This window comes from Dendropsophus ebraccatus, chromosome 11 (assembly GCF_027789765.1).
Source record: "Dendropsophus ebraccatus isolate aDenEbr1 chromosome 11, aDenEbr1.pat, whole genome shotgun sequence".
In the NCBI taxonomy this organism is placed as follows: Eukaryota; Metazoa; Chordata; class Amphibia; order Anura; family Hylidae; genus Dendropsophus; species Dendropsophus ebraccatus.
This window is the reverse complement of record NC_091464.1, coordinates 51,384,120-51,408,860: the sequence shown is the minus strand read 5'-3', so window position 1 is coordinate 51,408,860 and position 24,741 is coordinate 51,384,120. Positions and strand designations below refer to the sequence as shown.

General features: G+C 41.4%; 1 protein-coding gene across 3 annotated transcripts; it reads right to left on the bottom strand.

Annotated features, from left to right (window-relative positions):
• Positions 1 to 962: 962 nt before the first annotated feature.
• On the bottom strand, positions 963 to 24,386 carry ACOT9 (acyl-CoA thioesterase 9). 3 transcript variants are annotated; one of them, XM_069946147.1, is made up of 16 exons: positions 24,232 to 24,386; positions 21,077 to 21,174; positions 17,544 to 17,570; positions 14,891 to 14,936; positions 13,053 to 13,223; positions 12,905 to 12,942; positions 11,616 to 11,699; positions 9,913 to 10,016; positions 8,574 to 8,647; positions 8,371 to 8,438; positions 8,145 to 8,256; positions 6,791 to 6,881; positions 6,496 to 6,581; positions 4,586 to 4,673; positions 2,210 to 2,360; positions 963 to 1,313 (listed from the first exon to the last, which is right to left on the bottom strand). In XM_069946147.1, the coding sequence occupies exons 1-16, from the start codon at positions 24,246 to 24,248 to the stop codon at positions 1,234 to 1,236; spliced, it is 1,335 nt and encodes a 444-aa protein (XP_069802248.1). In that variant the 5' UTR covers positions 24,249 to 24,386; the 3' UTR covers positions 963 to 1,233. The 3 variants fall into 3 exon arrangements, with proteins under 3 accessions (XP_069802248.1, XP_069802249.1, XP_069802251.1); XM_069946148.1 differs by lacking the exon at positions 17,544 to 17,570; XM_069946150.1 differs by lacking the exons at positions 21,077 to 21,174; positions 24,232 to 24,386 and having other exon boundaries at positions 17,454 to 17,544.
• Positions 24,387 to 24,741: the final 355 nt, after the last annotated feature.

Here is a 24,741-nt window from a genome sequence, read left to right as displayed (position 1 = left end):
CCGCAGGGAAAACCCTTCCTGCGGCCACAAGAGTGACTGACAGGAAGGGAGCCAATGTCTCCCGCCCTGTCAGTGTTGCTGCATGTAACTATGAGCGCTCATTACGAGTGCTCATAGTTACAGTTCAGATGGCAGCAGCGAGCAGGGCAGCGGCCCTGTCCAGCGGTCTTGAGCATAAGAGCGGGGCGTGGGGGCCCCCCTGGATGTTGGGGGCCCCAAGCGATTGCTTGGGGTGCTTGGTGCCAAAGACCGCCACTGGTCAGGAGTCAGAGTCGGCCCTGATAAAATTCAGGAGTTGGAGTTGAATCTGCAGCTTACCGACTCCACAGCCCTGGTTTAACACACACATATATATTACGTATACATACGTATTTGTGCTGACATCATAGAAATGTCATAGGTGGATAACAATATTTTGTCTTGGATCCCTTAGTGGAATACTTGGGAGTAGCTTCTGTTCACATTACATGTTCATTTGAGTGTTGTGCCTTCTAATCGCACAACACTATTAGATGAGAGTTTCCTGTAGTATCCCTCACCCATGTATACTGTCTGACCTACACTATGGAGCGCTGTTCCTTTTCTCATTCTGGTGTGGTGGCAGGATACTTGCTTCTAAAGTTAGCGGCCTAGGGATCTTCCAGAAGTCCCACAGAGTTACCTTGCAAGTTTGAACATGGATGATAGTTGCCCTTTAATACTGTGTTCCTGCTATTAACTTGACCAGTAATTATTGGAGTTTGAATATATTCTCACAGACTATATTATTTATTGTTTGATAACATACTTTTTTCCAAATTATAGCTCAGGTAAAATACAGCAGACTTTGGTGGCTAGTTAGCAAACCCAATCAGGGTGAATATTCAGGACTATCAAAAGGAAAGAGCCAGAAAATTAAGAAACCAACCCTAAGCCAATGTCAGGTCATGCACAATGTAATTAATGAATAGTTGTATAGATCATAAAAGAAAAAAATATATATATTTATTTTAGAAACCAATACTGCTAAAATAAAAAATACACATGCAATGCATATGTGAAGGAAGCATTCAGATGTAGAAAATGGTTTGTTTTTACAATTTCCTTAAAGCAGCAAAATGAATATACAGAATTGCAATAAACATAATGGAAGGCATCGTATGGGACTAAATTCCGGCATCCCTCAGTGTTTCACACTTTTCTTTCTTTGGTAGGGAGTCTTTTCTTACTGATAGTATCCATAGTACCCATTGTTTAAGAGCTCTGGCTTTGACCATTTCTGTTTCGCAGCACTGCATCAAAATGTCGTTTTCCATCCAAATAGAGCATTGACTCTGAAAAAGAAAACAGTCATAAATACGCAAATGCCTGACACTAAATGTAGATCAGATCACTACTGTCTATATAGTAATACTGTACTAAACTATCTGCAGGCCACTGTCTATTGATGTAGTCCGTTTTCAGCTGATGGGTAGCTTGTTCAAATTGAATTAACAGGAAAAACAGTCAACAGGAAGACCTGAACATATACAGTATAGGCCTGACTCTTGCCACTTGTAAGAGGTTCGCATGTACCGCAGTGGTGCCTAGCTGAATGTACTCAGCTCTGCTGTGCCTTCTTCTGCCATTACACATGTCTAATGAGACAATGCAAGCCCTACGTGAGAAGTCAGAAGGAGACATAAGATAAGTAAAATCATACCTACTAGCTCCTGACCACCAGTCCCATCACTCATAGCTGATAGCGGTGGTCAGGATCCAAAGATGTCATTATGACAGTAAGAAAGGAGAAACAAACTTCAAAAGAAAGTCATTTTAATAATGCAATGCATTTCCCATCACCTAATAAAAGTTTATGTGACGAGAATACTCCTTTAACATACAGTCATACACAAACACGTGTTAAGCTGCCATATGTCACATTATTAATCAGTTGCATATTTTGGCCCTTTTAAATGAATACATCAACTATTTTACTAAGGAGAATCCCTCTTGAACAGCTGGGGTATATGTGAAGACTGTATATATGCTAGTAAAAGTATCCAACACTCACTTATTATAAGCTTTCCTGAACAGCAAAGTCACTTTTATATCTCCTATATATATATATATATATATAAAATGCTCTGTAGATCTAGTAAAGTAATACAGTTGGAGAGAAACGAAGATGGTGCCTGCCTAATATAATATTTTATGATCTGGTCACTTTTAATGATTGCCTACTACTCACCTCCATATGTCTGTGGCACAATCTGTGGCACTTCTTTTTCTGACATGTATGTAAAGTGGAAGATGTTGGTAGTATGATGTTGTCGGGTGATGGGATCTGATACCTCGCTGTGCACCCTGACCTGAATGTAGTTATTCTCTGTGTAACACACCTGTACCGAGATGAAAGCACTTATATTAAACAACCTGCAATGTTATACATTTTTTTGCATAAAACTATTTCCCACACTGAAGACACTGCATTTTCGGCTGACTGGAATAATCAGTAGGTGACTAATGCAAACCCAGTTCCCATCTGTTCCAATATAAGGTCTAGAGACTCCTGGCAGTCAGATACATCCTGATCAAATGGCGTATCCCAGCAATATGCCATCCAGTAGTATGGTGTAGGATGACCAACAAGACGGATACCATGCAAATGGATTAAAATAAATGAGCCATCCAATGGGGTCGTGCATATTATGGTCTCAGCGTGTTTGTAGCTATGGGTAGCCAAACTTCCAGGCAAAGAGTGGAATTCACTGCTGATTGAGTCAGCAGATATGCCAACAGGTACACTTTAAATTGTATTTTAGCAAATCACCAAGTACACTGGTCTAGATTGTTTTGTACATGACGGGAAGTCCTCTGATTTCAAGGACAACTATGGTAATTTTTTTCAGCAAAAACAAAGTTATATAACTTTGTAATGCATTGTAATTACCGGATTTTTTTTAAATATATGTTATTATCACCATGACAATACAGGTAACATTACCCTTAAGCGTCACATCGCCCATTTTTTACCATTGGTATAACATGTATTCCAACAACTTCTGCTGGCATCAATAGGAGAACAGCTGAGCAAACAACAGTATATCAACTATACATCCAAATTATATGCCTCCATGAGGCTGAATAGTGGGAGAAAAAGATAGAAAGGAAAAGAAGAGGGAGAAAAGAGGGAAAAAAATGGGGGTGGGGTGGAAGAGAACCATGGGAACCAATCCAGTGGTATCGTGAAGTGTCCTTGCTGAAAAAAAACAAAACATTCTTGTAAGCAGGGCTGTGGAGTCGGAGTCATAAAGTCAAGGCTAGTTTTGGCTGGAGTTGGAGTTAAGTCGGAAAAATGTAGCGGCTCCAGCTTTAAAAAAAAATATTTAAAAAATGAATTTTTTAAGTTTTGCTCATCAATATATTGTTGAGCAACATTCTAATAGGACACTGGCCTTATTAGATAAGGGTGGTCGGGGAAAAGTTGTCGGTTTACTATTTGGCAGCTTGTTTCTGAGCTGGAAGGGTCCATTGTGTGGGGGGAGATCTGTGCTGTTCTCTTTCTGGATGCTGGTATATTTACATGGTATATGTATATGGTGTGTATGTGTGTGCTATGGCTGCAGCAGGCTGTGTATGTGTGCTATGGATGCAGAAGTCTGTGTGTGTGTGTGTTCTATGGCTGCAGCTGTGTGTACTATGGCTGCAGCAGGCTGTGTATGTTTGCTATGACTGCAGCAGGCTGTGTGTGTGGCTCTGCTATGCTTGCAGCAGGCTGTGCGTATGTGTGAGAAAGGCAGAAATTAAAGGGGTACTCTGGGCAACAGTAAAAAATACAGGGGGGCAGGGGGTGGTTGGTTCATAATAAAGAAGTCCTATTTACCCATCCCCATGCCCCCACAGTGCAACATGCAATGCGTTCCCCATCCTGTGATGTCACGGCCCCACTCAGAAATGCCTACTCAGCCAATCAGTGAGTAAGGCGAGGCACAGCTATAGTCACTGACTACAGCTGTGAACTCTGACTGGCTGAGTAAGCTGTCAACCATCTGACACACTCCATCCCCCTCTACAACGTTGCCAGATGACACAGCTTGCTTAGCTCCGACTGGCAAAGCAAGCTATAAGCCATATGATCCAATGAATGGAGGGACAGGAGTTTTAAATGGCCAAACGAAGGAGTGGAGAACAGAGGACGGCGCAATGCAGGGTCCCAAGACAGAGGAATTTCGAATGGCGACAAACTCTGTAGTGAGGGTAAGTATGAAAATTATTTTTCAGGGCTTTTTCTTTTTTCCTTCCAGAGTTGTCCTTTAAGTTCCACGTTGTCAGATTGACCACTATTGCTGTAGAAGACTTGCCCACAGCTGGCACATAAGCATTCTTACTATACATTAAACAGCATCTCCAGCAAAAAAAAATAAAATTCTTAAATCAACTGTCAGAAAGTGCCAGAGATTTCTAATTTAGTTCTATTAAAAAATGTTCAAGTCTTCCAACTGATTTGAAACAAAAAAAATATTTTGCTACAATTGCCCCTTAACATGTGAGAGAATGTATTGTGCATCTCATTTGTGCCACCTGCTGACCAAGATATGAATCTTACAACAAAGAAAGGTCCTACCTGAGAGGACAGGAACAGTAATGACCCGATCTCTACCGGTCTCTGGAACATGATGTCATCCACAGCTACAACAAATGGCCTTGAACCACTGGAAAAGAAACATTACAATAATTCTGGAAATTTATTTATTCCCATTTTATGTACCCCAATCAGTAGAGGATTGTGCTGGACTGTACTTATACAAAATGACATTTGTGATGTGTCAGTATCAGTTTTGGTGCCAGTATTCTATACTATACCAATATACTGTCCAGAAAAAAGGTAAGAGCAAAAGTTTTTCCACTGCTACTCCGTATATGCTTTACTTGCTGCAATATAGCTGGCTATTTTCTTTCCCGGAATAGGAGTGCAGAGGACCTCACCTGTGGGTGATCAGGCGTTGCTACATGGATAAAAGGAAACGTATCCCAGCAGTCCAATAAAATCCGGAATTTATTGTGTTATTTCCATAAAATCTTTACATACAAAAAACGTTGAAAAATTCAAAACGCATTTCCTTTTATCCATACTGTCCAGAAAGTGAGTTTAATATAGATCCTGCCAAGAATCTGCTTCTACACTGTGTTGACAGCAATTGGCAGGGGTAAGCAGGGAGCCATGTAGGAACACCTCTAAGATGGTGTGCAACAGCTCCTATTCTATACTAATAAAATATAAGACATCTAACGTTTTCCCCAGATTAATTGTATTTATTGCCAAACATCTCCATCATCCAGATTCCAGTTAACATCCAAGTAATAAACCATGTCCTGATTGGGCTCAGGTAGGAACACCTCTAAGGGCCATATTAAATGGAGCGATATTAAGCTGATTCAGGCCAATTTATGCTTTGTATAATAGAGACAACAATCAGCTGATGAAATGATCATTGGCTGATTGTTTCTTTAGGTCCAGACCTAAAATGATTGGCCACCCACTGCGCATCGCTACATGTAATAAATGATGCCCCGCTGATGGCTAACAAATAAGCTGTCATACATTACCTGTCCACGCTCCCGGTCTTCTTCTGCCGTCTGCTTGCTTTCCATAACTACACATTACAACTTCTCTGAGCTGACAGGCCGCTCAGCCAATCACTGGCTGGGACCGCCATGGAGAGTATTGGCTGAATGGCCTGTCAGCTCAGAGAAGCTGTAGCATACGGTGGCAGGAAGCAAGCAGAGGGCAGGAGAAGACCGGGAGCGTGGACAGGTAATGTATGACAGGTTAGGGCAAGGGCTGCATGGATATCTCTAACAATATCCGTACAGCCCTCCCTAAATGCCATCAGCCCATCTAATAGGACCCTAAAACTGCATAAGGCAGCTCCTTTTCTAAATTGTATACATACAAGATGTCCCATGTTTGCCCCCTGCAAATGTTACCCAGGTTACATCTCATTTCCTCACCCTTTTATGTAAAAATTACCCCTTCAAAATGTAATCAGAGGCCATGAATACTGGTTATGCCTGTGAAATAAATACCTTTGCTGTACACAGGGCCGTCTTAACAGCATTATGGGCCCCTGGGCAGAGGTGCGAATTGCCCCCCCCCTGCGGCCGCCGCCATCAAAACCCCCTCATCTTTGCATATAGTGCCCCACATAGTAGCCAATGCCCCCATATAGTGCCCCCCCATAGTAGCCAATCCCCCCCCATATAGTGCCCCCCATAGTAGCCAATCCCCCCATAGTAGCCAGTGCCCCCTTCATCCTCCAGGCACAGGCAGTGGGATACAGAGAGACTGCCTGTGCCGGAAGTGTCCTGCAGCCTCTATCATGAATGATAGAGGCTGCACAACACATCCGGGACAGGCAGTCTCTCTGTACCCCACTGCCTGTGCCTGGAGGATGACGGGAGCACACTGCCTGGAGACATCAGCTGCTGGGGCCGGCGGACAGGTGAGTTCTGGGACTGGACAAAGGCACTCACCCATAAGAACATGCACTTGCCCATCCCAATTCATACGCTTTCCTCATCAGAAAACCACCAAAGATCCTGTTGAAGATGTTTCTTTGCTAAAGACAAAAGGAGTGATTAAACAATGTGACATTCTTATAGTTTATGAAAGAGACTCTGCAGTCAGATGCCATCTAGGACTTCCATATTATAGCTATGGCAGTGATACCAGCACTTCATGAATGACAACCTCTGTATAGTCTACTGAAATTGCTAGAAAATTTCTCTTTTGCTTTGGTTTTCACATTTGGCTTTCATAATGTTTTACCTGTGGATGGCAAATTTCCAAACCCTTATATTTAGCATCTTCCATCCACATAGAATTGGGTGGCAAGACACGGCTCCTGAAGCTCACTGTCCTGCAAGACGTACAAAAAAGCACTTTAGCAAATTATAGAGGTAGTTATGCTGGAACTTGTAATTTAACCTTATCTATTATGTTACATATGGCTACAGATACAATGACAGCTGGTTCATGTTTTCTTTGAGCTTTTCTCTTACTGATGATCCTTTGCTATTAGCTAAAGACTGACCCTGCAGAGGGATAATCTATCATTCTATCTTATGTGAACGGCAGACTTTCATTCAAAGCAATATTGCCGCTGGCACCCAGCCATTTGCTTTTTACTCTGCAGTGCTACTTCCAAAGGTTTATCTAATAGAAATATGGGAAACAGGCTGGACCTTGATCAGGGTCCCTATATAATCTTCTGAAAATTCTACAACACTCCCACAAATAACTGCAAAAAAAAAACCATGAAATTTTATTAACATTTTTTGCATCATTATCCCTGGGAGATGCCATTTCCTTCACAAGATTCTGTCCCATTCTGTGCATTATTCTGCCAGTCTTAAATAAAATCCCACCCCCATTTCCCATTCGGATTTACTAATAGGTGCCATGTCTATTAGTAAAGCCCGCCAAACCTGCCTTGCGGCTGTCGCAGGGATTCCGCAAAAATGTACACTGGACCATGTGCAGATTTTTTGCATGGTTTATGGCTGTTTTCATGTGTAAGTATTGAAATCGTAGTAGATTATTTGTTCCTGGCCAAAGATACAAGTCAACAAGTCATCAAGGCAGAAATGTAGCCTAGCAGAAATCTGTAAATGAGGGTTGGTAGACCACCCAAATGACTTGTTCACTGCCAAAGTTACATCTATGATTCCTCTGAAACAACACAGCCATTTACAGTAATATGTATGTTATTGGAGCCCCTAAGTGTTTCATAGGGCTCATGGTTTGGGCAGCATAACACAAGCGACAGATTCCCTTTTTTCCTATTAAGACCGATGAAATATGGCAGTATGACACCGCCACTAAGGGTCGTATTACACAGAACGATTATCGTTCGAAAAATCGTTTGGATTTGAATGATAATCGTTTAGTGTAATAGCAGACAACGATTAAATGCAAATCGTTCGCATGTAATAAGATGTCGTTCAGTCATTCGCAGTAGCGGCAAACGCAATAACGATCATAAGTAGCAACCATTATTCCGTGTAATTGGGTGATTCCGTGTAATTCAGGTCGTTTGAGTTCGTTTATCGTTAATCGTCAAAAAATCTCTGCGTGTAATAGTACCGTAAATGTTCTCTATATCTTTATTCTTGACCCTTACTTTGTATCTAGTGTGTTTAGGAATATCTCATGTACAATCTTCCTTTCTTCTGCGGTTGGAGCCATTTTCAGTAAGGAGGCTGTGCTGAATTCAACTCTTCTCAATTTGTTCACTTAAGAAAACGTAAATAAAAAGAGATCCGATTAAATAAAGGAGGTTGCCACCAATGTACATGGTAGGAGAGAAAACTGTAGAAGTTGTAAAATATCAACAAAAAAATATTTACTTTCTCCTTGCTTTAAAAGGCTCTCCTCTTCAGGACCATCTGGTTCTAATGGATTGACAAATGCAGGCCTAAATGTGGGAAGAACAATCACATTACAATGTGTATAATCCAGGCGTCCTAGACCACAAACGATCACATAATTGGACATAATGTATTTACAATGTAAGAAAAGACTTGTGAAAGCATGTGACTTGTGTACATACCTTTTGTTTTCTGGATCTCTGGCCACCATAACAAATGTAGCATCCAAAACTGGACTGTAAGCACCATCATGGAGCTTTAGGGAGGAATAAGGATTGTTACTTTAATATTAGCATCACCACACACCTGTCTGAATGAAAGCTGCAGGGGATTTTATCATTTAAATCTTTTTACTTTTCTAGATTGCACCTCTTCCTTTATGCCAATATCAAATTACCAAATATATCATATTGTCATGTTATGCATCATTAATGTCACATTTTTCAAATAACTTTCCTATTGTGGATTTCTATGGCATCCATCATGTTGAGGAAGAGTGGGCAAATACTTACTAATTTTTCAAAATAAAAACAATCCGCAAGTAATAGGTATCTGTCTATCTCTTGTCCAATTTCCCACATTAGACTAAATTTCTTTAGTATAATGATTTCTGAACAACTTCACCCAGTGAATTGATCTTGAATGCAAACAAGGCAGCAGGAATACAATGATGATAGTCTGAACTGAAGATTATAAGAGTTGTCCATAATATGGTTTGTGATTTTTGGAATACTGGCCAACATGACTGGCGTGTGCACATAGCCTAAGGCTCAGTCATATCCTGTTCTACAATGCTACTTTAGGCCATGTTCGCATTTGTGCCCTGTTACCTTAGGGGCCCCTCTGCTGTTCACACTGAGAAGAAGTGGCAGAATTCCAAGTGGAACCCCCGCTGCGGACTCTGCTTAGAATCCCGCCTGCCTCAGTGTGTCAAGGCGATGCCTCGTGCGCCTCTCTTCTCTGCCGCTCTCTGCTCAAAGAATTGATATGTCAATTATTGAATCAGAAGCACGCAAGGCATCGATCGCATTGACACACTGAGGCATACAGGATTTTAAGCAGAGTCCGCAAAGGGGGTTCTGCTTGGAATTCTGCCGCTTTTGCTCAGTGTGAACATACCCTAAGACTACAGCATTATGAAGGGCATTTTGCATTGGTACACCAGAGCTTCTCATCTGCTAATGTCTCCTTCTATAACATTTCCCTTTGCATAAAGGATAAAAAAATTATGTAGTGCTAACTCCCAGTGGAGGGACATAGGATCCCATGAGTAACACACATATAAGAGAATTTATGTGATGTGAGATTTCCTCCAGGTAATTCAACATGTTTGTGAATATTCAATAGTATATTACAAAAATTTGTATATGAAGTAAAATGTAAGATGGTTCATAATTGTATAGACTTGTGATGTATACCTTTATAAAAACAGCAGAAACATAACATTTCTCCAGTCTCTGGGAGGAGTTTCTACTAAAATAAAGTAAATAGGAATTTATATTAGCCCTAGCTCTTACATACCTGTAACATGTGCATTTTAACTTCCATGGAGGTCTTCCCAACCCAAGAAACATGACCTGTCAACTTGATATCACAGTCAGGAGAAATAAGCTGCCTACGAAGATCTAAAATCGAAACCAAGAAAGAACAACTTCACTTTTAAAAAAAAATAAAAAATTCTGTACAAGATTGTGGTGACTACATATTTCACCTGCTCTATTTTTATGCAGTAATACATTACCTTTGAGTAATCCATACAAGCCAAAATATATGGTACCATAGTCATAGGCATCTTCATTCTGGAAACTACAACCTTACTAATATACAAAGAATACCCAAGTTCAGTAGACTATTTGCTACCCGTTGGCTTCCATGGGTAGTAAAACTCACAGCAAACCTGCAGATTTTTCATCCCATGGGTTGTTTGCAAGGTGTTCAGCCCATGGAGCGTAAGGAGTTAAGGAGCGTAAGGCATAGACTGCTGCAGTAAACAGAGTTGCAAAGAACACTGTTGTTTACTATGACGGAAGTCGCTGCTCTGATGAAGATTGCCCACTAAAGAGCAGAATCGCCACGGTCCAGCCTACATTGTAAGCCTCTTGCCCAGTCAGCCAGGAAGTTAAGTGGCAATATTGGAGCCATGTACCATAAGGTGTAGAGTGTCAAAGAAATAGTCCTCCAGGTCTGGGGTGAAAGCAGGCTAGTATTATTAGGCAGGGAAGTTGCAGGTAGTACCAGGCTGCTGCTGTTTGCTTTTTTCTCCTGTCTGGTTTTGGAAAAGGTAAACCTTACAAAATAATCTTTTTTTTTTTTTCAATTTAAAAAACCGTAGTTTACAATCATTTGTGGTTAGTGCAGCAGAGAAGAGCGTCTAGAAAGTGCTGAAAGACTTATTGCCATTGCAGTTTTAATATAAATGCAATGGGGAAATGCAGCCTTAGCACTCACAACTCCCCTTTCTGGCTATATGGCATTGTGTCTTCTTCTGTACAGCCTTTTGTGATCACATGATCATCACTAGAGGCTGCAGTACAGAGGAAGGTGCCAGGTCGTACAGCCAGGAGTGAAGAGAGGTAAGTTTAAGTCCATTGCATAGTATGCAGCAATCTGCATAGATCACCGCTTCCTGTCTGGCCCCCAAAGGGTTAAGTGACAATGCTGTGCAACCTCACTTAACTTCTTCGCTGAGTGCCAGCCTCCTGCTCAGCCCCAAGGAGACCTGCGGCTGTATACTAAAAGCCCAGCTAAAGAGCCTTCTGCTCTTAAACCCATTAAAAGCAGGGGCTCCTGACTGTGATGTTGCTTAAATAAAGTTTTAATTTTACTTTTAACTTTTCTTCTAGCTTTCAGAGTTGCCTTCTGTACTAAAATTATCCATAAATCTTGCTGTTTTCACACTGACCATTGAACCTCATAATAGGTTAACATCTACTGTTCTATAGAAATTCCTATTCATCAGTCATCTCAATATAATCATAGCAAAAGTGTCTATAAAACTTGAAGGCAGATATAATAGAATCCAAGTCTATGGTTCTTGTGCCTCCTTACTGTTAACGGAAAAGGGGCATGTTCGCTCAAGATAGTCAGTATTTGTTTCTAATTGTGAACTTTTAGAATTCCAGGGTATTTGTTGTCTAGCTTAGTGATACAGTGACCAAAACTCTAAAATTCTCTGACTTATCAATTCCAGGAGGACCTATTTTTATTTAACTTATATGTCTTACCTATTTTGTCTACTAGAGCAGTGACTATCGACAGAGGAGACATGTTACGTGACTCAGACTTTGTGTGAGTATAACAGATGAGAACTAGAACAAAAAGAGAAAACTTAATTATGCTTTACAGTCATAACAATCAGCCTTTACTAACAGTCCCTGTATCTAAGATCTCTGAAACTGAAGACAAGGTAAAAATGCAGAAGGGCATGTTATACAGTAAAGTGATACTGTCACCCCCTTCAGGTAGGTGTCACGTTCAGCACCATCAGGTGCTGTGCCTGCTGTATGTTCCAAAATTACCTCTGAGAAAGGTATCCTGGTCTTCCTTTAGGTAAAATCATTTTTAATCATTGGTGGACAGTGGACAGGTGAGGTTTCTAAGAAATTAAGTCCCTTCTCCACAACTCGATCTAGCACTGTAATATACAGCCTCCCTCATTGTGATGTGTCAGGGGCAATACTAATAAAGTGTCACTGAGGTGGGGCTTCTAGGCTGTTAGGTCACTGTACACACCTAGAGGAGGAGCAGGAGACTTTTTGCAATGGTATTTTTGGAATATACAGCAGGCACAGTACCTGTTGGTGCCTATCCAAAAAGGGGGTGACAGTGTCAGTTTAAATCTCAAACTACAAATGCTGCAGCCAGTGGGTAAGACTGTCTTATCAATGTACAGTAAACAAGTAAGACAAGGAGGAGGGAGATGCAGCTGCAGTTTCTCAGTGTGTTCTGTGTAGGCTATATGCGCACATTTTTTGCAGTCCTCAAAATTCTGGATACATTTTCTTGACAGACCCAATGACTTCAGGCATCTTTGTGTCACAAATATGGACCGTATAAATGCAGATCTTTTTTTTTGCAGTACAGATCACTGGCACCACACAGATCCGTAAACAAAAAGCAGATGTGTGCATGGTCACATAGACATCAATGGGTCTGCATAGTGTCTGCAATTGCAGACAGTTCATACGGATGTTTGCATGAAGCCTTACTAATAACATTTATCTATTTTAATAAATAACAGACTAGGGAAAAAGATCACTTCCACTCAAGGTCTTCTCTAGAAGAGTAGATATAGATATAAAACAGATGTCACGCTGGCAGTCAATAAGACATACTTTTCCTCAATCACCACATAGTCACTCTACATGTAACAACAAAAACTATTAGAGGTGTCTGTATATTATTGGCCTAGATCTAAAGGCAAACCTAAACAAAAACATAAGCCTTCTACATGTGTAACTATTATATGAAAGCCTTGCCCTTATAAGACAATTGATGTAACTGGATACTTTACCTCCAAGGCTGTCCAGGTCTTCAAGGATTCGCCCAAACCTTCAACACAAACACAGTTTCAGCTCTAAAAACTCAAATGTCTATAAAAAGTAACAACTTCTTGATGTTTTTTTTTTTAAACAAATATTGTTTGTGGAAGACATTCTCACCGGACATTGTTGTATACATTCAGGTACTTTTCTCTCAGCTGTGGTTCACTGCCAAGTGGCAACATAACTTCAATGTAACTGTCCTTCATCCTACGTGGGGGGAGATCTTCTTGCTTCTTGGCCAAGAGAGATTGCAAAGCCTTCCTTTCCTCCATAGCTTGTACGTGATCTCTAACATGATCCAAAAAAAAAAAAAAAAAGAAAAAGAAAATACACTTGGATTACTATTCAAATATATTGTATAACATGGGCTGGCAGCGGGACCAGATTGGTGTTGTTGCCAGGAAATAAAGCCACCCAGAACAAGTGTTAGGCAGGAATGGAAAATGTTGGTTCTTTATTTATAGAATCAGTACACTGCTGAATGATGGACTGGTACTGTGCCCCAAAATTAACAGTGTAATTCATGCTGGTTTATATGCATTGAAAGAAGCATTTTGGCAATTTCTTGACAATATTGACAGACATTTAAATAGGAACACTTACATACAAACCTGCCGATAGGTACCTGTGGATATATGGTTGGTGATTTTGGTGCTGATCTTCTTATTTTGCAGTAATTTAATAAAAAGAAAATATACAAATTAACCAGTTTTGTGCATACCTGGACCCTTCAGTGCATCGTCCTGCCCGCTCGTAAGTTCTCCAACTTATGCCTATGCCTATATACAGATGCATACATGAATCTGCATCACGTAGGGGCCGGTAGGACGGTGCACTGAAGGGCCCAGGAATGCCCCAGTGCACCAAACGGGTTCAATTGCATATTATAATTTAATAAAATTACAGCAAAATGGCGCAGAGGAGCAGAATAAGAAGATCAGGACCGGAATCACCAGCTACAGGTTTCTATGTATTAGGTTTTCCTTTTTACTTCGGAAAATCTATGTCAGTATTTGAAATTTAGCAAAAAAATCTATAAAATATCTATAATTCTACAAGCCCATCAGGAAAGTGTAATCTGCTAATCATGACAGGTATATACATATTATTACAATAGTATACATACAATTTTTATACAGTTATTTCCAATCCTGTGGGCAGGGAATACGTGTTATTCACTGAAAAAAACCCTTTAAAGGAGAAGTACGATTATATGAAAAAAATTTAATCCGGCAGGGGCGGGGGGGAACATAAACAATCCCAACCCATCTGATCTGTGCCTCTCCAGCACTGGACTGCCACTCTAGGAGCCTGCCGGGCTTTCAGATCTCATGCGCAGGAGACATCACAACCTGGTTGATTGACTGCCTAGACATTGACTGGGGCAGGACACCGCTGCAGTCACTGATTGCCTGAGCGGGCAATCTTTCAGCTGAGACAGGCATTTTCCCCCAAGTTGTGACGTCATCAAAAATCAAGGAAAATACCTTTTGGTGGGAGTCCCAATAATGATTGTTTGTTATGTCTCCCCTGCTCTTGCCAGATGTGAAATTTTTCAATTTGACAAACTTCTCCTTTAAAGATGACCTGTCAGCTCTTCTAATGTGTGTCTTATTAACTACTTGTATTCCCCCTGAAATAAGAAATCTGGAGTGCTTCTTCTTACAACTTCTTGTTCACTTTCTCCGATATTCCGCCTTGAATCTTATGGATAATACCAGAACTCATTTTTGGGCACAGTCTGACACTCTTGGCAATGATTGAACAGTGTTAGTTTGTGCAGAAGTGGCAACATGCGTCAATGACAAACCATCAATTTGCTCACACATTTCCAAGAGGAATAGCAATCCAACAGCACAAAGACATCTAATCATCTATTTCTTCAGCATATTTAAAAAAAAAATGTATTGAAGCATTTAGAGATCTGAATGAGGTCTTATACAGTGACTAAATACCTCCAGTTTGTAGAGGCTCCAACTATTTCCCGCAGTTTATCCCGTACTGAAAGAGAATGAGATAGAAATTGTTACTAGAGAGCATACAATACTAGCACAGAGTGACAGACCAAGAGAAAATGAAACCGGACAGAAGAGACAGCACTTAGAAAGTTCCACTATACAGCAATATATACCATCTAACCTCTGCCTATTCAGATGTAACATCAGGGTGCAATATATCACATGTTACATGTGTAAATGGGATTTAATTTTTGTGATATGGCACATTCTTTGGATTAATCTGACATTTTATCTACCCATTTAAGTCACAAATTTGTAAAAATTACATGTAACGCTAGCAAGGCAAATGTGATCAAGTTATGAGATACAAATCACTGATTTCAGGGAGACCAGCGAAATGCAATGCAGCGAAATCCTAATCGCATTGCTCCCTGGGAAGCATTGCTCCCCGGAGAGATATCTGGCTAGTCCTGAGTTTCGAGACTCTTAAATGAGGCTCCACAGGCTCTTTTTTTTTTTTTTGCAAATCCTTATCATGATTCCTGCAAAAGATTACAGCCATGTCAGTAATGTGGCTCCTGTCTGTGATCTATTCCAAAGACCTGACATATTCCAAGTAATATATATATATATATATATATTACAGACTACAGAAAAGGTCATGGTAGGAATATGGTTTTATATATATATATATATATATATATATATATATATATATATATATATATATATAAAACCATATTCCTACCATGAAGTCTTTTGTAGTCACAGTAAGTATAAATCTGTCATATGGATCAATCCTGCCAGATAAAGGCAGTAGACAGATCATAGAAAGCTACCGTACATTAACAATTCTATGGGATCTCATGTTTCTGCAAACCCCCAAAACAATAAGGATCTGTGCAGGAACTTAAAAGTGACACATGAGCAGCTACAAGCCCCAGCACTGGATACCGACAAAGGAGCAGGCATCATGAAGGTAGATGAAGAAGAAAATAATACAATGCAAAAACGTTTAGTGAAGCTTGGCATGAATGCAGAATACATGCAGTAATGCATTTTGCTAACTGGATTATACTAAGCAGACACCTGTACAGGTCACTCTTATAAGGGAATCTATGAGTTCCCATTAACATGGCAACGTTCAGAAACCATGTCATACCTGGGCATGGGTTGGGTCTGGCAACGTTTCTCAGGCTCAATAAAGTGACTGAGCTGCAAATAGGACATACAACCTGTGGTCTACCATCCTGTACAAGCCCTTTAAATAAGTTGTGGGTTTCTATAGCAGATCTTCTATGAAGCATATATTTTATTTTCAAAGATATTTAAATACTGGCCTAGTTTTGTTACATTAACCCTTCTGAGTGGTGACAAGGCAATATCTGTTATGGACAATGCTGTTATGGAGCCCCTCCCCATGGGGCACAGCTAATTCTTATACTCTACATTTTAGCGGGTAGGACCAGAGACAAGCCGGCATCCCTTTATGTTACTTTGCTGGCCAAGCACAGCACCTACTCCTAACTGTTTTGCCATGACATGGTGCTGGTGAGAAAGCATTGGACTGGACAGGCTGCACTGTGCTGGGCAATGATTTACAGTGCAATACTATAGATGATATGTAGAGGGAGAAGGAGTTACTGATGCACTGGATTAGCATCCAGTGGGCAAAAATTAAAGAAACAGCACAGCGTGGAAAGGGTTAAGAAAAATGACACATAAAAATCATAATATGATCATCAACAGGATGATTTTGTCTTATGATTTACCATTATTGTTTGCATTGTAAATTAAATTGAAGAAAATTTTAAGAAAATAATTGTTTTAGTTGCCAGTACATCGATGTATACTGAACGTACGGTGTCACAGCCTCAGTCCAGATTTACTATTACAAATGTGCCAGAATTCTGACACAATTTGCATTAAAAAAAGGCTGGAATCACACATGGCAGTTTTTGTGCCACAACCAGAAGAGAATTTACTATAAGTAATACTTTTTAGACCCTTTTCTGTTGGGTCCAGTAGAAGGGTGTGGCCTATGTAAAGGAGGTGTGGCCTATGTAAAAGTAGTGTGGTCTTAATGGGCCCTATTTAGGCATGCAATTCTGGTATGAAGTATGTCAACTAATAGTTGATCTGAACTCAGACTAGTCAGTCTTCAGATACACCAGTGTGGTACACTAAAAAATCTTGTGCACTAATGTCAAGTCACTGTCTACAGGTGCCCACAAAACTTATACTAAAGTCGTCAAAACCTGCCACTACTAATGGGTTTGGACAACAGTATAATGTTATGGGAGACTCATGACCTCCACTGACTACACCTATCGAGGAAGAGTAGGGCATGATGAATTTCTGCCACCCGACCCCTTTGTTCTGGGAGCAATAGGCCGATGCCATATAGGAAACACAAGAACGTTCATGTCTGGGGGAGGGGGGGCAGAAGAGATATTGGTCATTCAGCCGCCTGTTTAAGGTATTAGACAATTTTAGTAAAACTTGGCCTTTGTGTTTTACTTCTCTTCCCAATTGAAACTATTCAAGTTTATGAACTAACCTCAAGTGTCTCTGCAGTCCAGAGCAAAATACACAGGAGAGGTATAAAGCAAAGCAAGCTGCTAGGAGCATGCATTAAATTACCACAAACCATTATTCACATGGACTCGTATGCATCCTGTAAGGCAAGAAAAGTTTATACAAACTATGTACAAGGGTAGCAACCTAAATTATATGCATTAAGTGTACCGTAACGCCCACTGCTTCATGCCATCCTGCCCTGTGTTCTCTATTATATGTTCTAATACTGTACAGTGCACTGCTGTCTTTTACACCTATAGCTTCACAAGTCTGCAGTCCTGGAAATGGAATGTGTACAATTACAGTAGATGAATCACCTTTATGTATACCTCTTTCAATTGTTCTCTGGCCATATCACTATATATGTGAAAAAATTTTACAACTATTCAATATATTTTATGTTTAATTCTTCCGCATTTTGAAGTTATTAGTTGGTTGTCAGTGAAGGAAAACATTTCTGGCAGTGTTCATGTGAGTGTCATAACTTCTCTTAGGGCACAGCAGTGTCAGATCTTCAGAATTCACCACAGATAGTAGGAATCTTAAGAAGGCGCTATACAGCATACTATACAGACTCGCAGTAAATCCAAATTCGATAAAACGTGATTTATTTGTCTCATAAAAACAATGCATTTTGGGGTTCAAACCCATTTTAAGTCAGATGAGACCCCTCTCTCTCCTGACTTGAAAGAAAGGTTTTAACCCTGAAACATGATTTTATGAGACAAATAAATCACGTTTTACCAAATCTGGATTTACTGCAAATCTACGCTGTATAGCGTCTGCTTAAGGTTTCTACTATGCTTGGTGAATTCCGAAGTTCTGACACTGCTGTATCATTGCATATCTCCTCGACCATCTGGATCTGGACCTTGGTAAACATTGGGACCAGATGCTTTGGCTTAATCCTCTCTCCACTGATAGCGATGGGAGGTGTTGAGCTCTTAGTACAACACCCAAAGGTGAGAAGATCCATCTTTTTTCTTATTAGTTTTAAAGGTTATCCCCTTATGCCCCTTTCATAATTTTCTAGCCTTACTGAACATTCACCGTTTAAACTGGTAGGTTACCAACCACCACTCTGAAAAAACAGTGATCTGGCTGGTGTAAATATAGCTATAATGTATACTTACAATGATATAGTATATGTATAATATATGGAAAATGTATACTCTAGCTATACATTAGCCAGACCACTGCTTTTAGAGCAGAGTGGTGGTTGGTAACCGAGATAACAAGCTGTCAACAATGGGAGGTAAAGAGCAACATATAAAGGGAAAGAGGCAAGTTTGCTAAATGATTGTATTTGCAAAAATATTTAAAAGGGTTGGCCACTTTATAGTAAAATTGCTCAGTGTACAGTATTAGTAATTGTACTCACAGCACTTACTGATAGGGGCTCCCTGTGTACCCCCATAGAGCTAAAATCAGACTCCCCTCCTCCAGGCCGTGCTGCCCTGCTCTGTGGTGTTTCTGTCCATGAGATGGCCGACATGGTGGAGCATGTGACCATGCCCCGCCCCCCAGTGTCCACCCAGAGCCTGTATATGCCTATGGTGGACACTGGGGGGCGGGACATGGTCAAATGCTCCTCCATGTCGGCCATCTCATGGACAGAAACACCACAGAGCAGGGCAGCACAGCCTGGAGGAGGGGAGTCTAAATTTAAGTTCTGTGAGATACACAGGAAGCTGCTGTCAGTATATACAGTGAGTACATTTACTAATACTGTCAACTGAACAATTTTACTACAAAGTGGCCAACCCCTTTAACTTGACAAACTATATCAGTTAAGATGGGAATACCCCATTAAGGCTTGGTGCATACCTCAACTAGGGCTCCATACGTTGCTCCATTTTATTTATTTTTTAAATACTGCAAGTAGTGATTTTTTTTTGTCCTCTCCAATCCAGCTACATAAATAGACACTAGAAAGAAACCTCATGGATCCTACTGAAGTCAATGGATTTTTGGGGTATCCATCTGCATCAGTTAGTGTCCGTTGTTGAACAGATCGTCTGGCTCTATTCTGCTACATCAAATGTAGCCTAAGGTGAGGTCTGTAAGGGCATGTTCACAAAGCTCATAACAGTGTAATTTTGGGAGATGGGGAACCATGCAGAAAAGTATCATGTCAGCTCTTAGCTCCTATTTAGGTCATTGGGAGTTTCAGGGCTAAGTCAGAACCCCTGCCCCCCCATGGTGCCCACGGATCAGAAATTCAATGGGAAAATCCTTGCAGAAATGTATAGCGACACCTTGAAAAATATGCAAGCGTACAGATTTTTCTCTGTGACGCAAACTTTCCAATTTAAGTCAAATGGAGATGGTTTATTCAAATCAGCATGGATTTTATACATGTGAACGTGCCCTAAATGTATGCAGTCTATGACAGAATTAAAAGAAATATATTAGACATAGTAAGATATGCAGAGTACTTGGTTGTGGATTCAATCTACCATAGAATGACCCCCATCCCTCAGTACAATACATATTTTTCAGTTTATACGAGGTAAAAGAAAAAAAATCAAAAGTGCCAGTACTTTGTTATGCAATAATGTGCACGTGTGTAAGCAATGAAAATATGTAATTGTAGTACACATGCATCCTGATCAAGATACAGTCACTATACCAGGTACATTATGTTACAAGCAGTGCCACCTATAACTCAATGTTCTCGCACATGCCAACCTAAACATGAGATGTAAGCATATCATTAAGTGTTAGCAACCCTGATGTAGTAATCATATCGTTTAATATACTAATCCACCTTACGAGAGGTAAACCTGTTTCACCTACACAGACACCTGTTAAAGGTTACACCCTGGTTCCTCAACCTGTGGTTTGTATACGTGCCATGTCTGTAGGTGGCACTCGCACTGTCTTCAGTGGATGATCACAGCTTGGGGGGGCTCTCTGCTGTAATTTATTAGAGTAATGACTATATAGAAACTTTTTCTGTATATATCTACATGCTGACCAAACATATACTTTTGATATACAATTAATATCATTGTGTACCACCAGAATACTGTGACCATTTGCCACATCAGATTTTACACCTTGGTGTAAAGAGGGCTGTTCCTATTGTTATTTATTCCTATGACATATTACCATACTAGCATGGTGGATAAGATTTTAAGAAATTCATTCACATGCCATGGAAAAAATCCAAGCATCACTGGTGCAAAAAATGTCAATGATTTGTTGCAGTTTTTCTAACTGCCATCAATGGGGAAACCCACAATAAGGGTATGTTCAGACTGAGGAATCCACGAGGAGAAGTTCCAGCAGATTCCATCGCTCGCCACCGCTCATGGCCAAACGCATTTCCGCCTGTCCCATAGACTCAATTTTATGGTCGGGCGAATTCCACCATCCATCGAAAGAACTGACATGTGGATGGAAGAATTCGCCCGACCATAGAATGGAGTCTATGGCACGGGCGGAGATGTGCACAGCCGTGAGCAGTGGCAAGCAACGGAATCCGCCAGAACTTCTCCGTGCGGATACTCAGTCTGAACATACCCTTAATCCATAGAGAAAATGTCTTCTTGAGGACTCTGCTACGGGAATATGACATGCAGGTTTTTCAGCATTTACCTTCGTTCATATCTGGTGGCTGGCCATTCGTATGTATGGTGCTTGCGGTCATCAGAGATCTCCTAAGAAATCCAGACCTTTTACAGGTCACAGCAAGTCTGGAATCAAGATAAAAAGGGCATAAAGTAAGAAGACGTAAGCAGCAGAGTGACTAATGTGAACAGATGCCCCACTCTTAACAGCAATAAAATGATCATTTTATCATCCATGTTACAACTGCAAAATGCATGTATAGATGAAACCTCCACAGGAAGAGACATGCAAGAGCTTTCAGTTGAGGCTAAAGGTGCCCATACACCAACGACTAATGACCAATGACTAGAGTGCGACCAGCCAACTGACTAATGTGTATGGGCTTCCTGACTTTCCACTGACAGATGATGTTGGGGGAGAGAAGGATCGGCAGGAGCTACTGGATTACCCGATTGTCCCACCTATGAGTTTGTATTGGATTTAGTAGTAGTTCCATCACTACTGCGCTGGAACAATCCAAATTTGTTGTCTGGCTATGGGAGCTCCAGCTCTGGGCCCCACGCTCCTTGTTAAACAAATGCCCTCACTGCCCAGGACTTACCGATATCGAAAAACACTAAACGTGGCAGCTCAGGGGTGGGTTTGTGCTCAGCTGCCAGAGACAGCACAGAAATGTAGATAGGAGGGCATGTACCTCAGGGTGCAACCAGGATGCTGAGAGAGGGCGCCCAACCACAGATCTTTCTCTTTTTTTTTTCCATGTGAAATTTTTATTCAATTTTCATCTTTTAATACAATAAAGACAAAGGTTTTTACAAAAGACCAACTTTGGCCATAATTCGTTCAACATTTAGAACAGGAAAAATAGCCATCAAAAAGTGGTTACAAGAAGACATATCATAGCGAAATTAGCAATGAGTGTCCCACAGATCTTTCTATGCAGGAAATCTTCCCTGTACCAGTGTGGGCTGCAATGATTAAGAACCTGCCAAGTCACATGATCACAGGTCCTCAAGCAGTGTAGAGCAGCCTCACTGCACAGACAAGTTGTTTAAGTAATGTGTGTGTTGTGTGTGCAGTGTGGTAGTGTTAGTGAGTCTGTGTGTAGCATGCCTTTTCCTCCAGTCACCACTGTTACATCATTTCTTATACTTGTTGCCTCCAGAGCTGCAGTCACAATTTTGCTGTAACACAATTTTATATACTCGAGTCACCTCCAGAGCTGTAATCACTATTCTGGTGTTGCATCATTTATTATACTCCAGTCACTTGCAGAGCTGTAGTTGCTATTCTGGTGTTACGTCAGTTCTTAGGTTGCTGTCACACACAGCAGTTTTTGTTTAAAACTGCCACTACAGTTTTTGAACAGATACTATACTGCCACTACAGTTTTTGAACAGATACTAAGGGTCCTATTACAAGGAGTGATAATCGAATGAATCAGGCCGATCATCGCTCAGTGTTATACAGACAACAATCAGCCGATGACAACTATTATTGGCTGATTGTGTCTTTTGGTCCGGACCTAAAATTATTGGTCGTCGACCGTGCATCATTATGTGTAATAGCAATGCGCGACTGACGGCCGATGACTGTAAAAAAAATAAATAAATAAGAAACTGTATACATTTCCTGTCCACGGTCCTGGTGCAGAAGAACACCAAGACCATGGTCAGGTAATGTATACAGAAGGGCTGCATGGACATCACTAAAGATGTCCATGCTGCCCTTGCTAAATGATTATTGAGCCGTGTAATAGGCTGAGTAAGTGAGCGGCAACCTAGCAGATCAGCGCTCGCTTACAGGAGGCATCAGGCCGTGTAATATGATACAATTCTAAGGCTATGTTCACACTACGTAAGAGACCAGCTGTTCCGTGACCCCGCCGGGTCACAGAACGGCCGGTCCCTGGCTGGATCATCTTGGCCGGTACTTAAGTACCGGACGGATGATCTTCCAGCTGCAGAGCTCTGATGTGGGCACATCAGTACACGCCTGCATCAGAGCTTCCCATAGCGCACAGTGAAGCGAGCGGCCGGAGCCGCTTGCTTCATTGTGTGAACTGACAGGGCTTTCTGCGGCCGGAATTCACTGAATTCCGGCCGCAGAAAATTGACATGTCATTTATTTGCGGCCCCATATGGGATCCCGGTCGGAGCGTATACGATGTGTATACGCTCCGGCCGGGATCCCATTGAAACTAAGGCATTGCTCCACTGCGCCAAAAGTTTTACGTAGTGTGAACATAGCCTAAGAGTGGATTCAAAAGGAATGGGAAATATAAAACTGCAGTGGTTGAAAGCAGTCTTATACTCAAGTCACCTACCTAGAGGTAGTTCAACTAGTAGTAGTCACTGTGCTCTGGGCTGTAATATTGCCAACTGGCTATCCTGCCATGACTACAATTTACATACAGCTTGTGACGATTATAAAAGTCAAGGATGGGACTGTGGGCACAGAAGGGTCAGGTTACTGACAGGTTCCCTCTAAGGGGGCCTTTACACATACCGTATCGATTTCACGCTGTGAGTTTATCGCAATGAAATCTGCTGCGATAATGATTACTATGTAACTCAATGGCAATATATTTTTGCAGCAGCGTAATGTTTGCGTTTATTTGTACGGGAAATCGGCTGCGATGCGGTACGTGTCAAGGCACCCTAGAGGAGACTTTCCACCTTTACCAGCTGCCGGCTCATTGTCCATAGGAGCACATGGTGGATTTTTAGAGCCGTAAAGGGTCATTTTGGTGCACCCATGCCAGTAATAATGGTGCCTGGAACATTATTATGGACGTTGTGGTGGAAGCGCGGCAGATCTGCTGTAAGTGGTCCTCACCTAAACCACTGTTCACACTTAGTCTTAGTGCATAGAGTGCACTACTATATATTTTACTGACAGTTCAGCTTGAAAAGAAAAAAAAAAAGTTATTTTGTATTTTTTTTCTTTATAAACAAGCAGACAGCATGAGACAGAGAAGCGCCATAAGTGTGGGCAGAGTCCGGGTAAGAGGCACACCCTGGCTGGCACACTACATGCATTCCTGCAGCGCCATCCTGTGCCCCCCACCTCAGCCCTAACATAGAGCCCGGGTGGCCAAGCTCCGCCCCCTGCCAGGTGGGGGCGCTACACTGGGCGTTGTCACCTACTGCAAAACATATGACGTAGAAAGCTGTCCCTACCTGACTCCGAGCAGCATGTTCCCCCTCTATCACGGACACGTCACGCTGAGAGAAGTGACTACCCGCCGGCTGCAGGGAGCGATGCCCCAGACTTCTCCGCTGCCCACTGCCGGCGACACGCCCACCTGTCAATCTCCTCCACGCCGGTCCTCCAGCACCATAGAGACCGCAGTGTAGAGCGTCCGGCTACCATAAAGAGCAGGCTTCTAGTACACCCTTCTCTCAGCTCTGTGATTGGTGGCGGGGCAGGTTACAGGCTGCGGCTCTCCGTCTGTCAGGGCATGTTTCTGCAACAGCTGGAGAGCCGCCTGTACATATATAGCAGTGGGGGCTTTGTCTTGTGACTCCACTGATGGTTAAAGGGGCTCTCCAGCTTAGAAAAACAATTTCCATACACCCCATTAGGTAGTCCCTAGGTAATATAGGGGATCCTCATCTCTTGGCCAAAGTGCAAAAAGTTACACAGAGCATCAAAGTGGCCACCTCCTAGCTATATACTATATACTATAT

Bases quoted from the DNA above. Each gene is read 5' to 3' on its own strand.
- ACOT9 (XM_069946147.1), bottom strand. The intron at 13,224-14,890 runs GTATTTAGTCAC...GGATCATGTTAG, and splicing joins GGAGCCTCTACAAACTGGAG to AGATCACGTACAAGCTATGG. The intron at 8,257-8,370 runs GTAAATATTTTT...CGTTTTCTTAAG, and splicing joins CCTTTTAAAGCAAGGAGAAA to TGAACAAATTGAGAAGAGTT.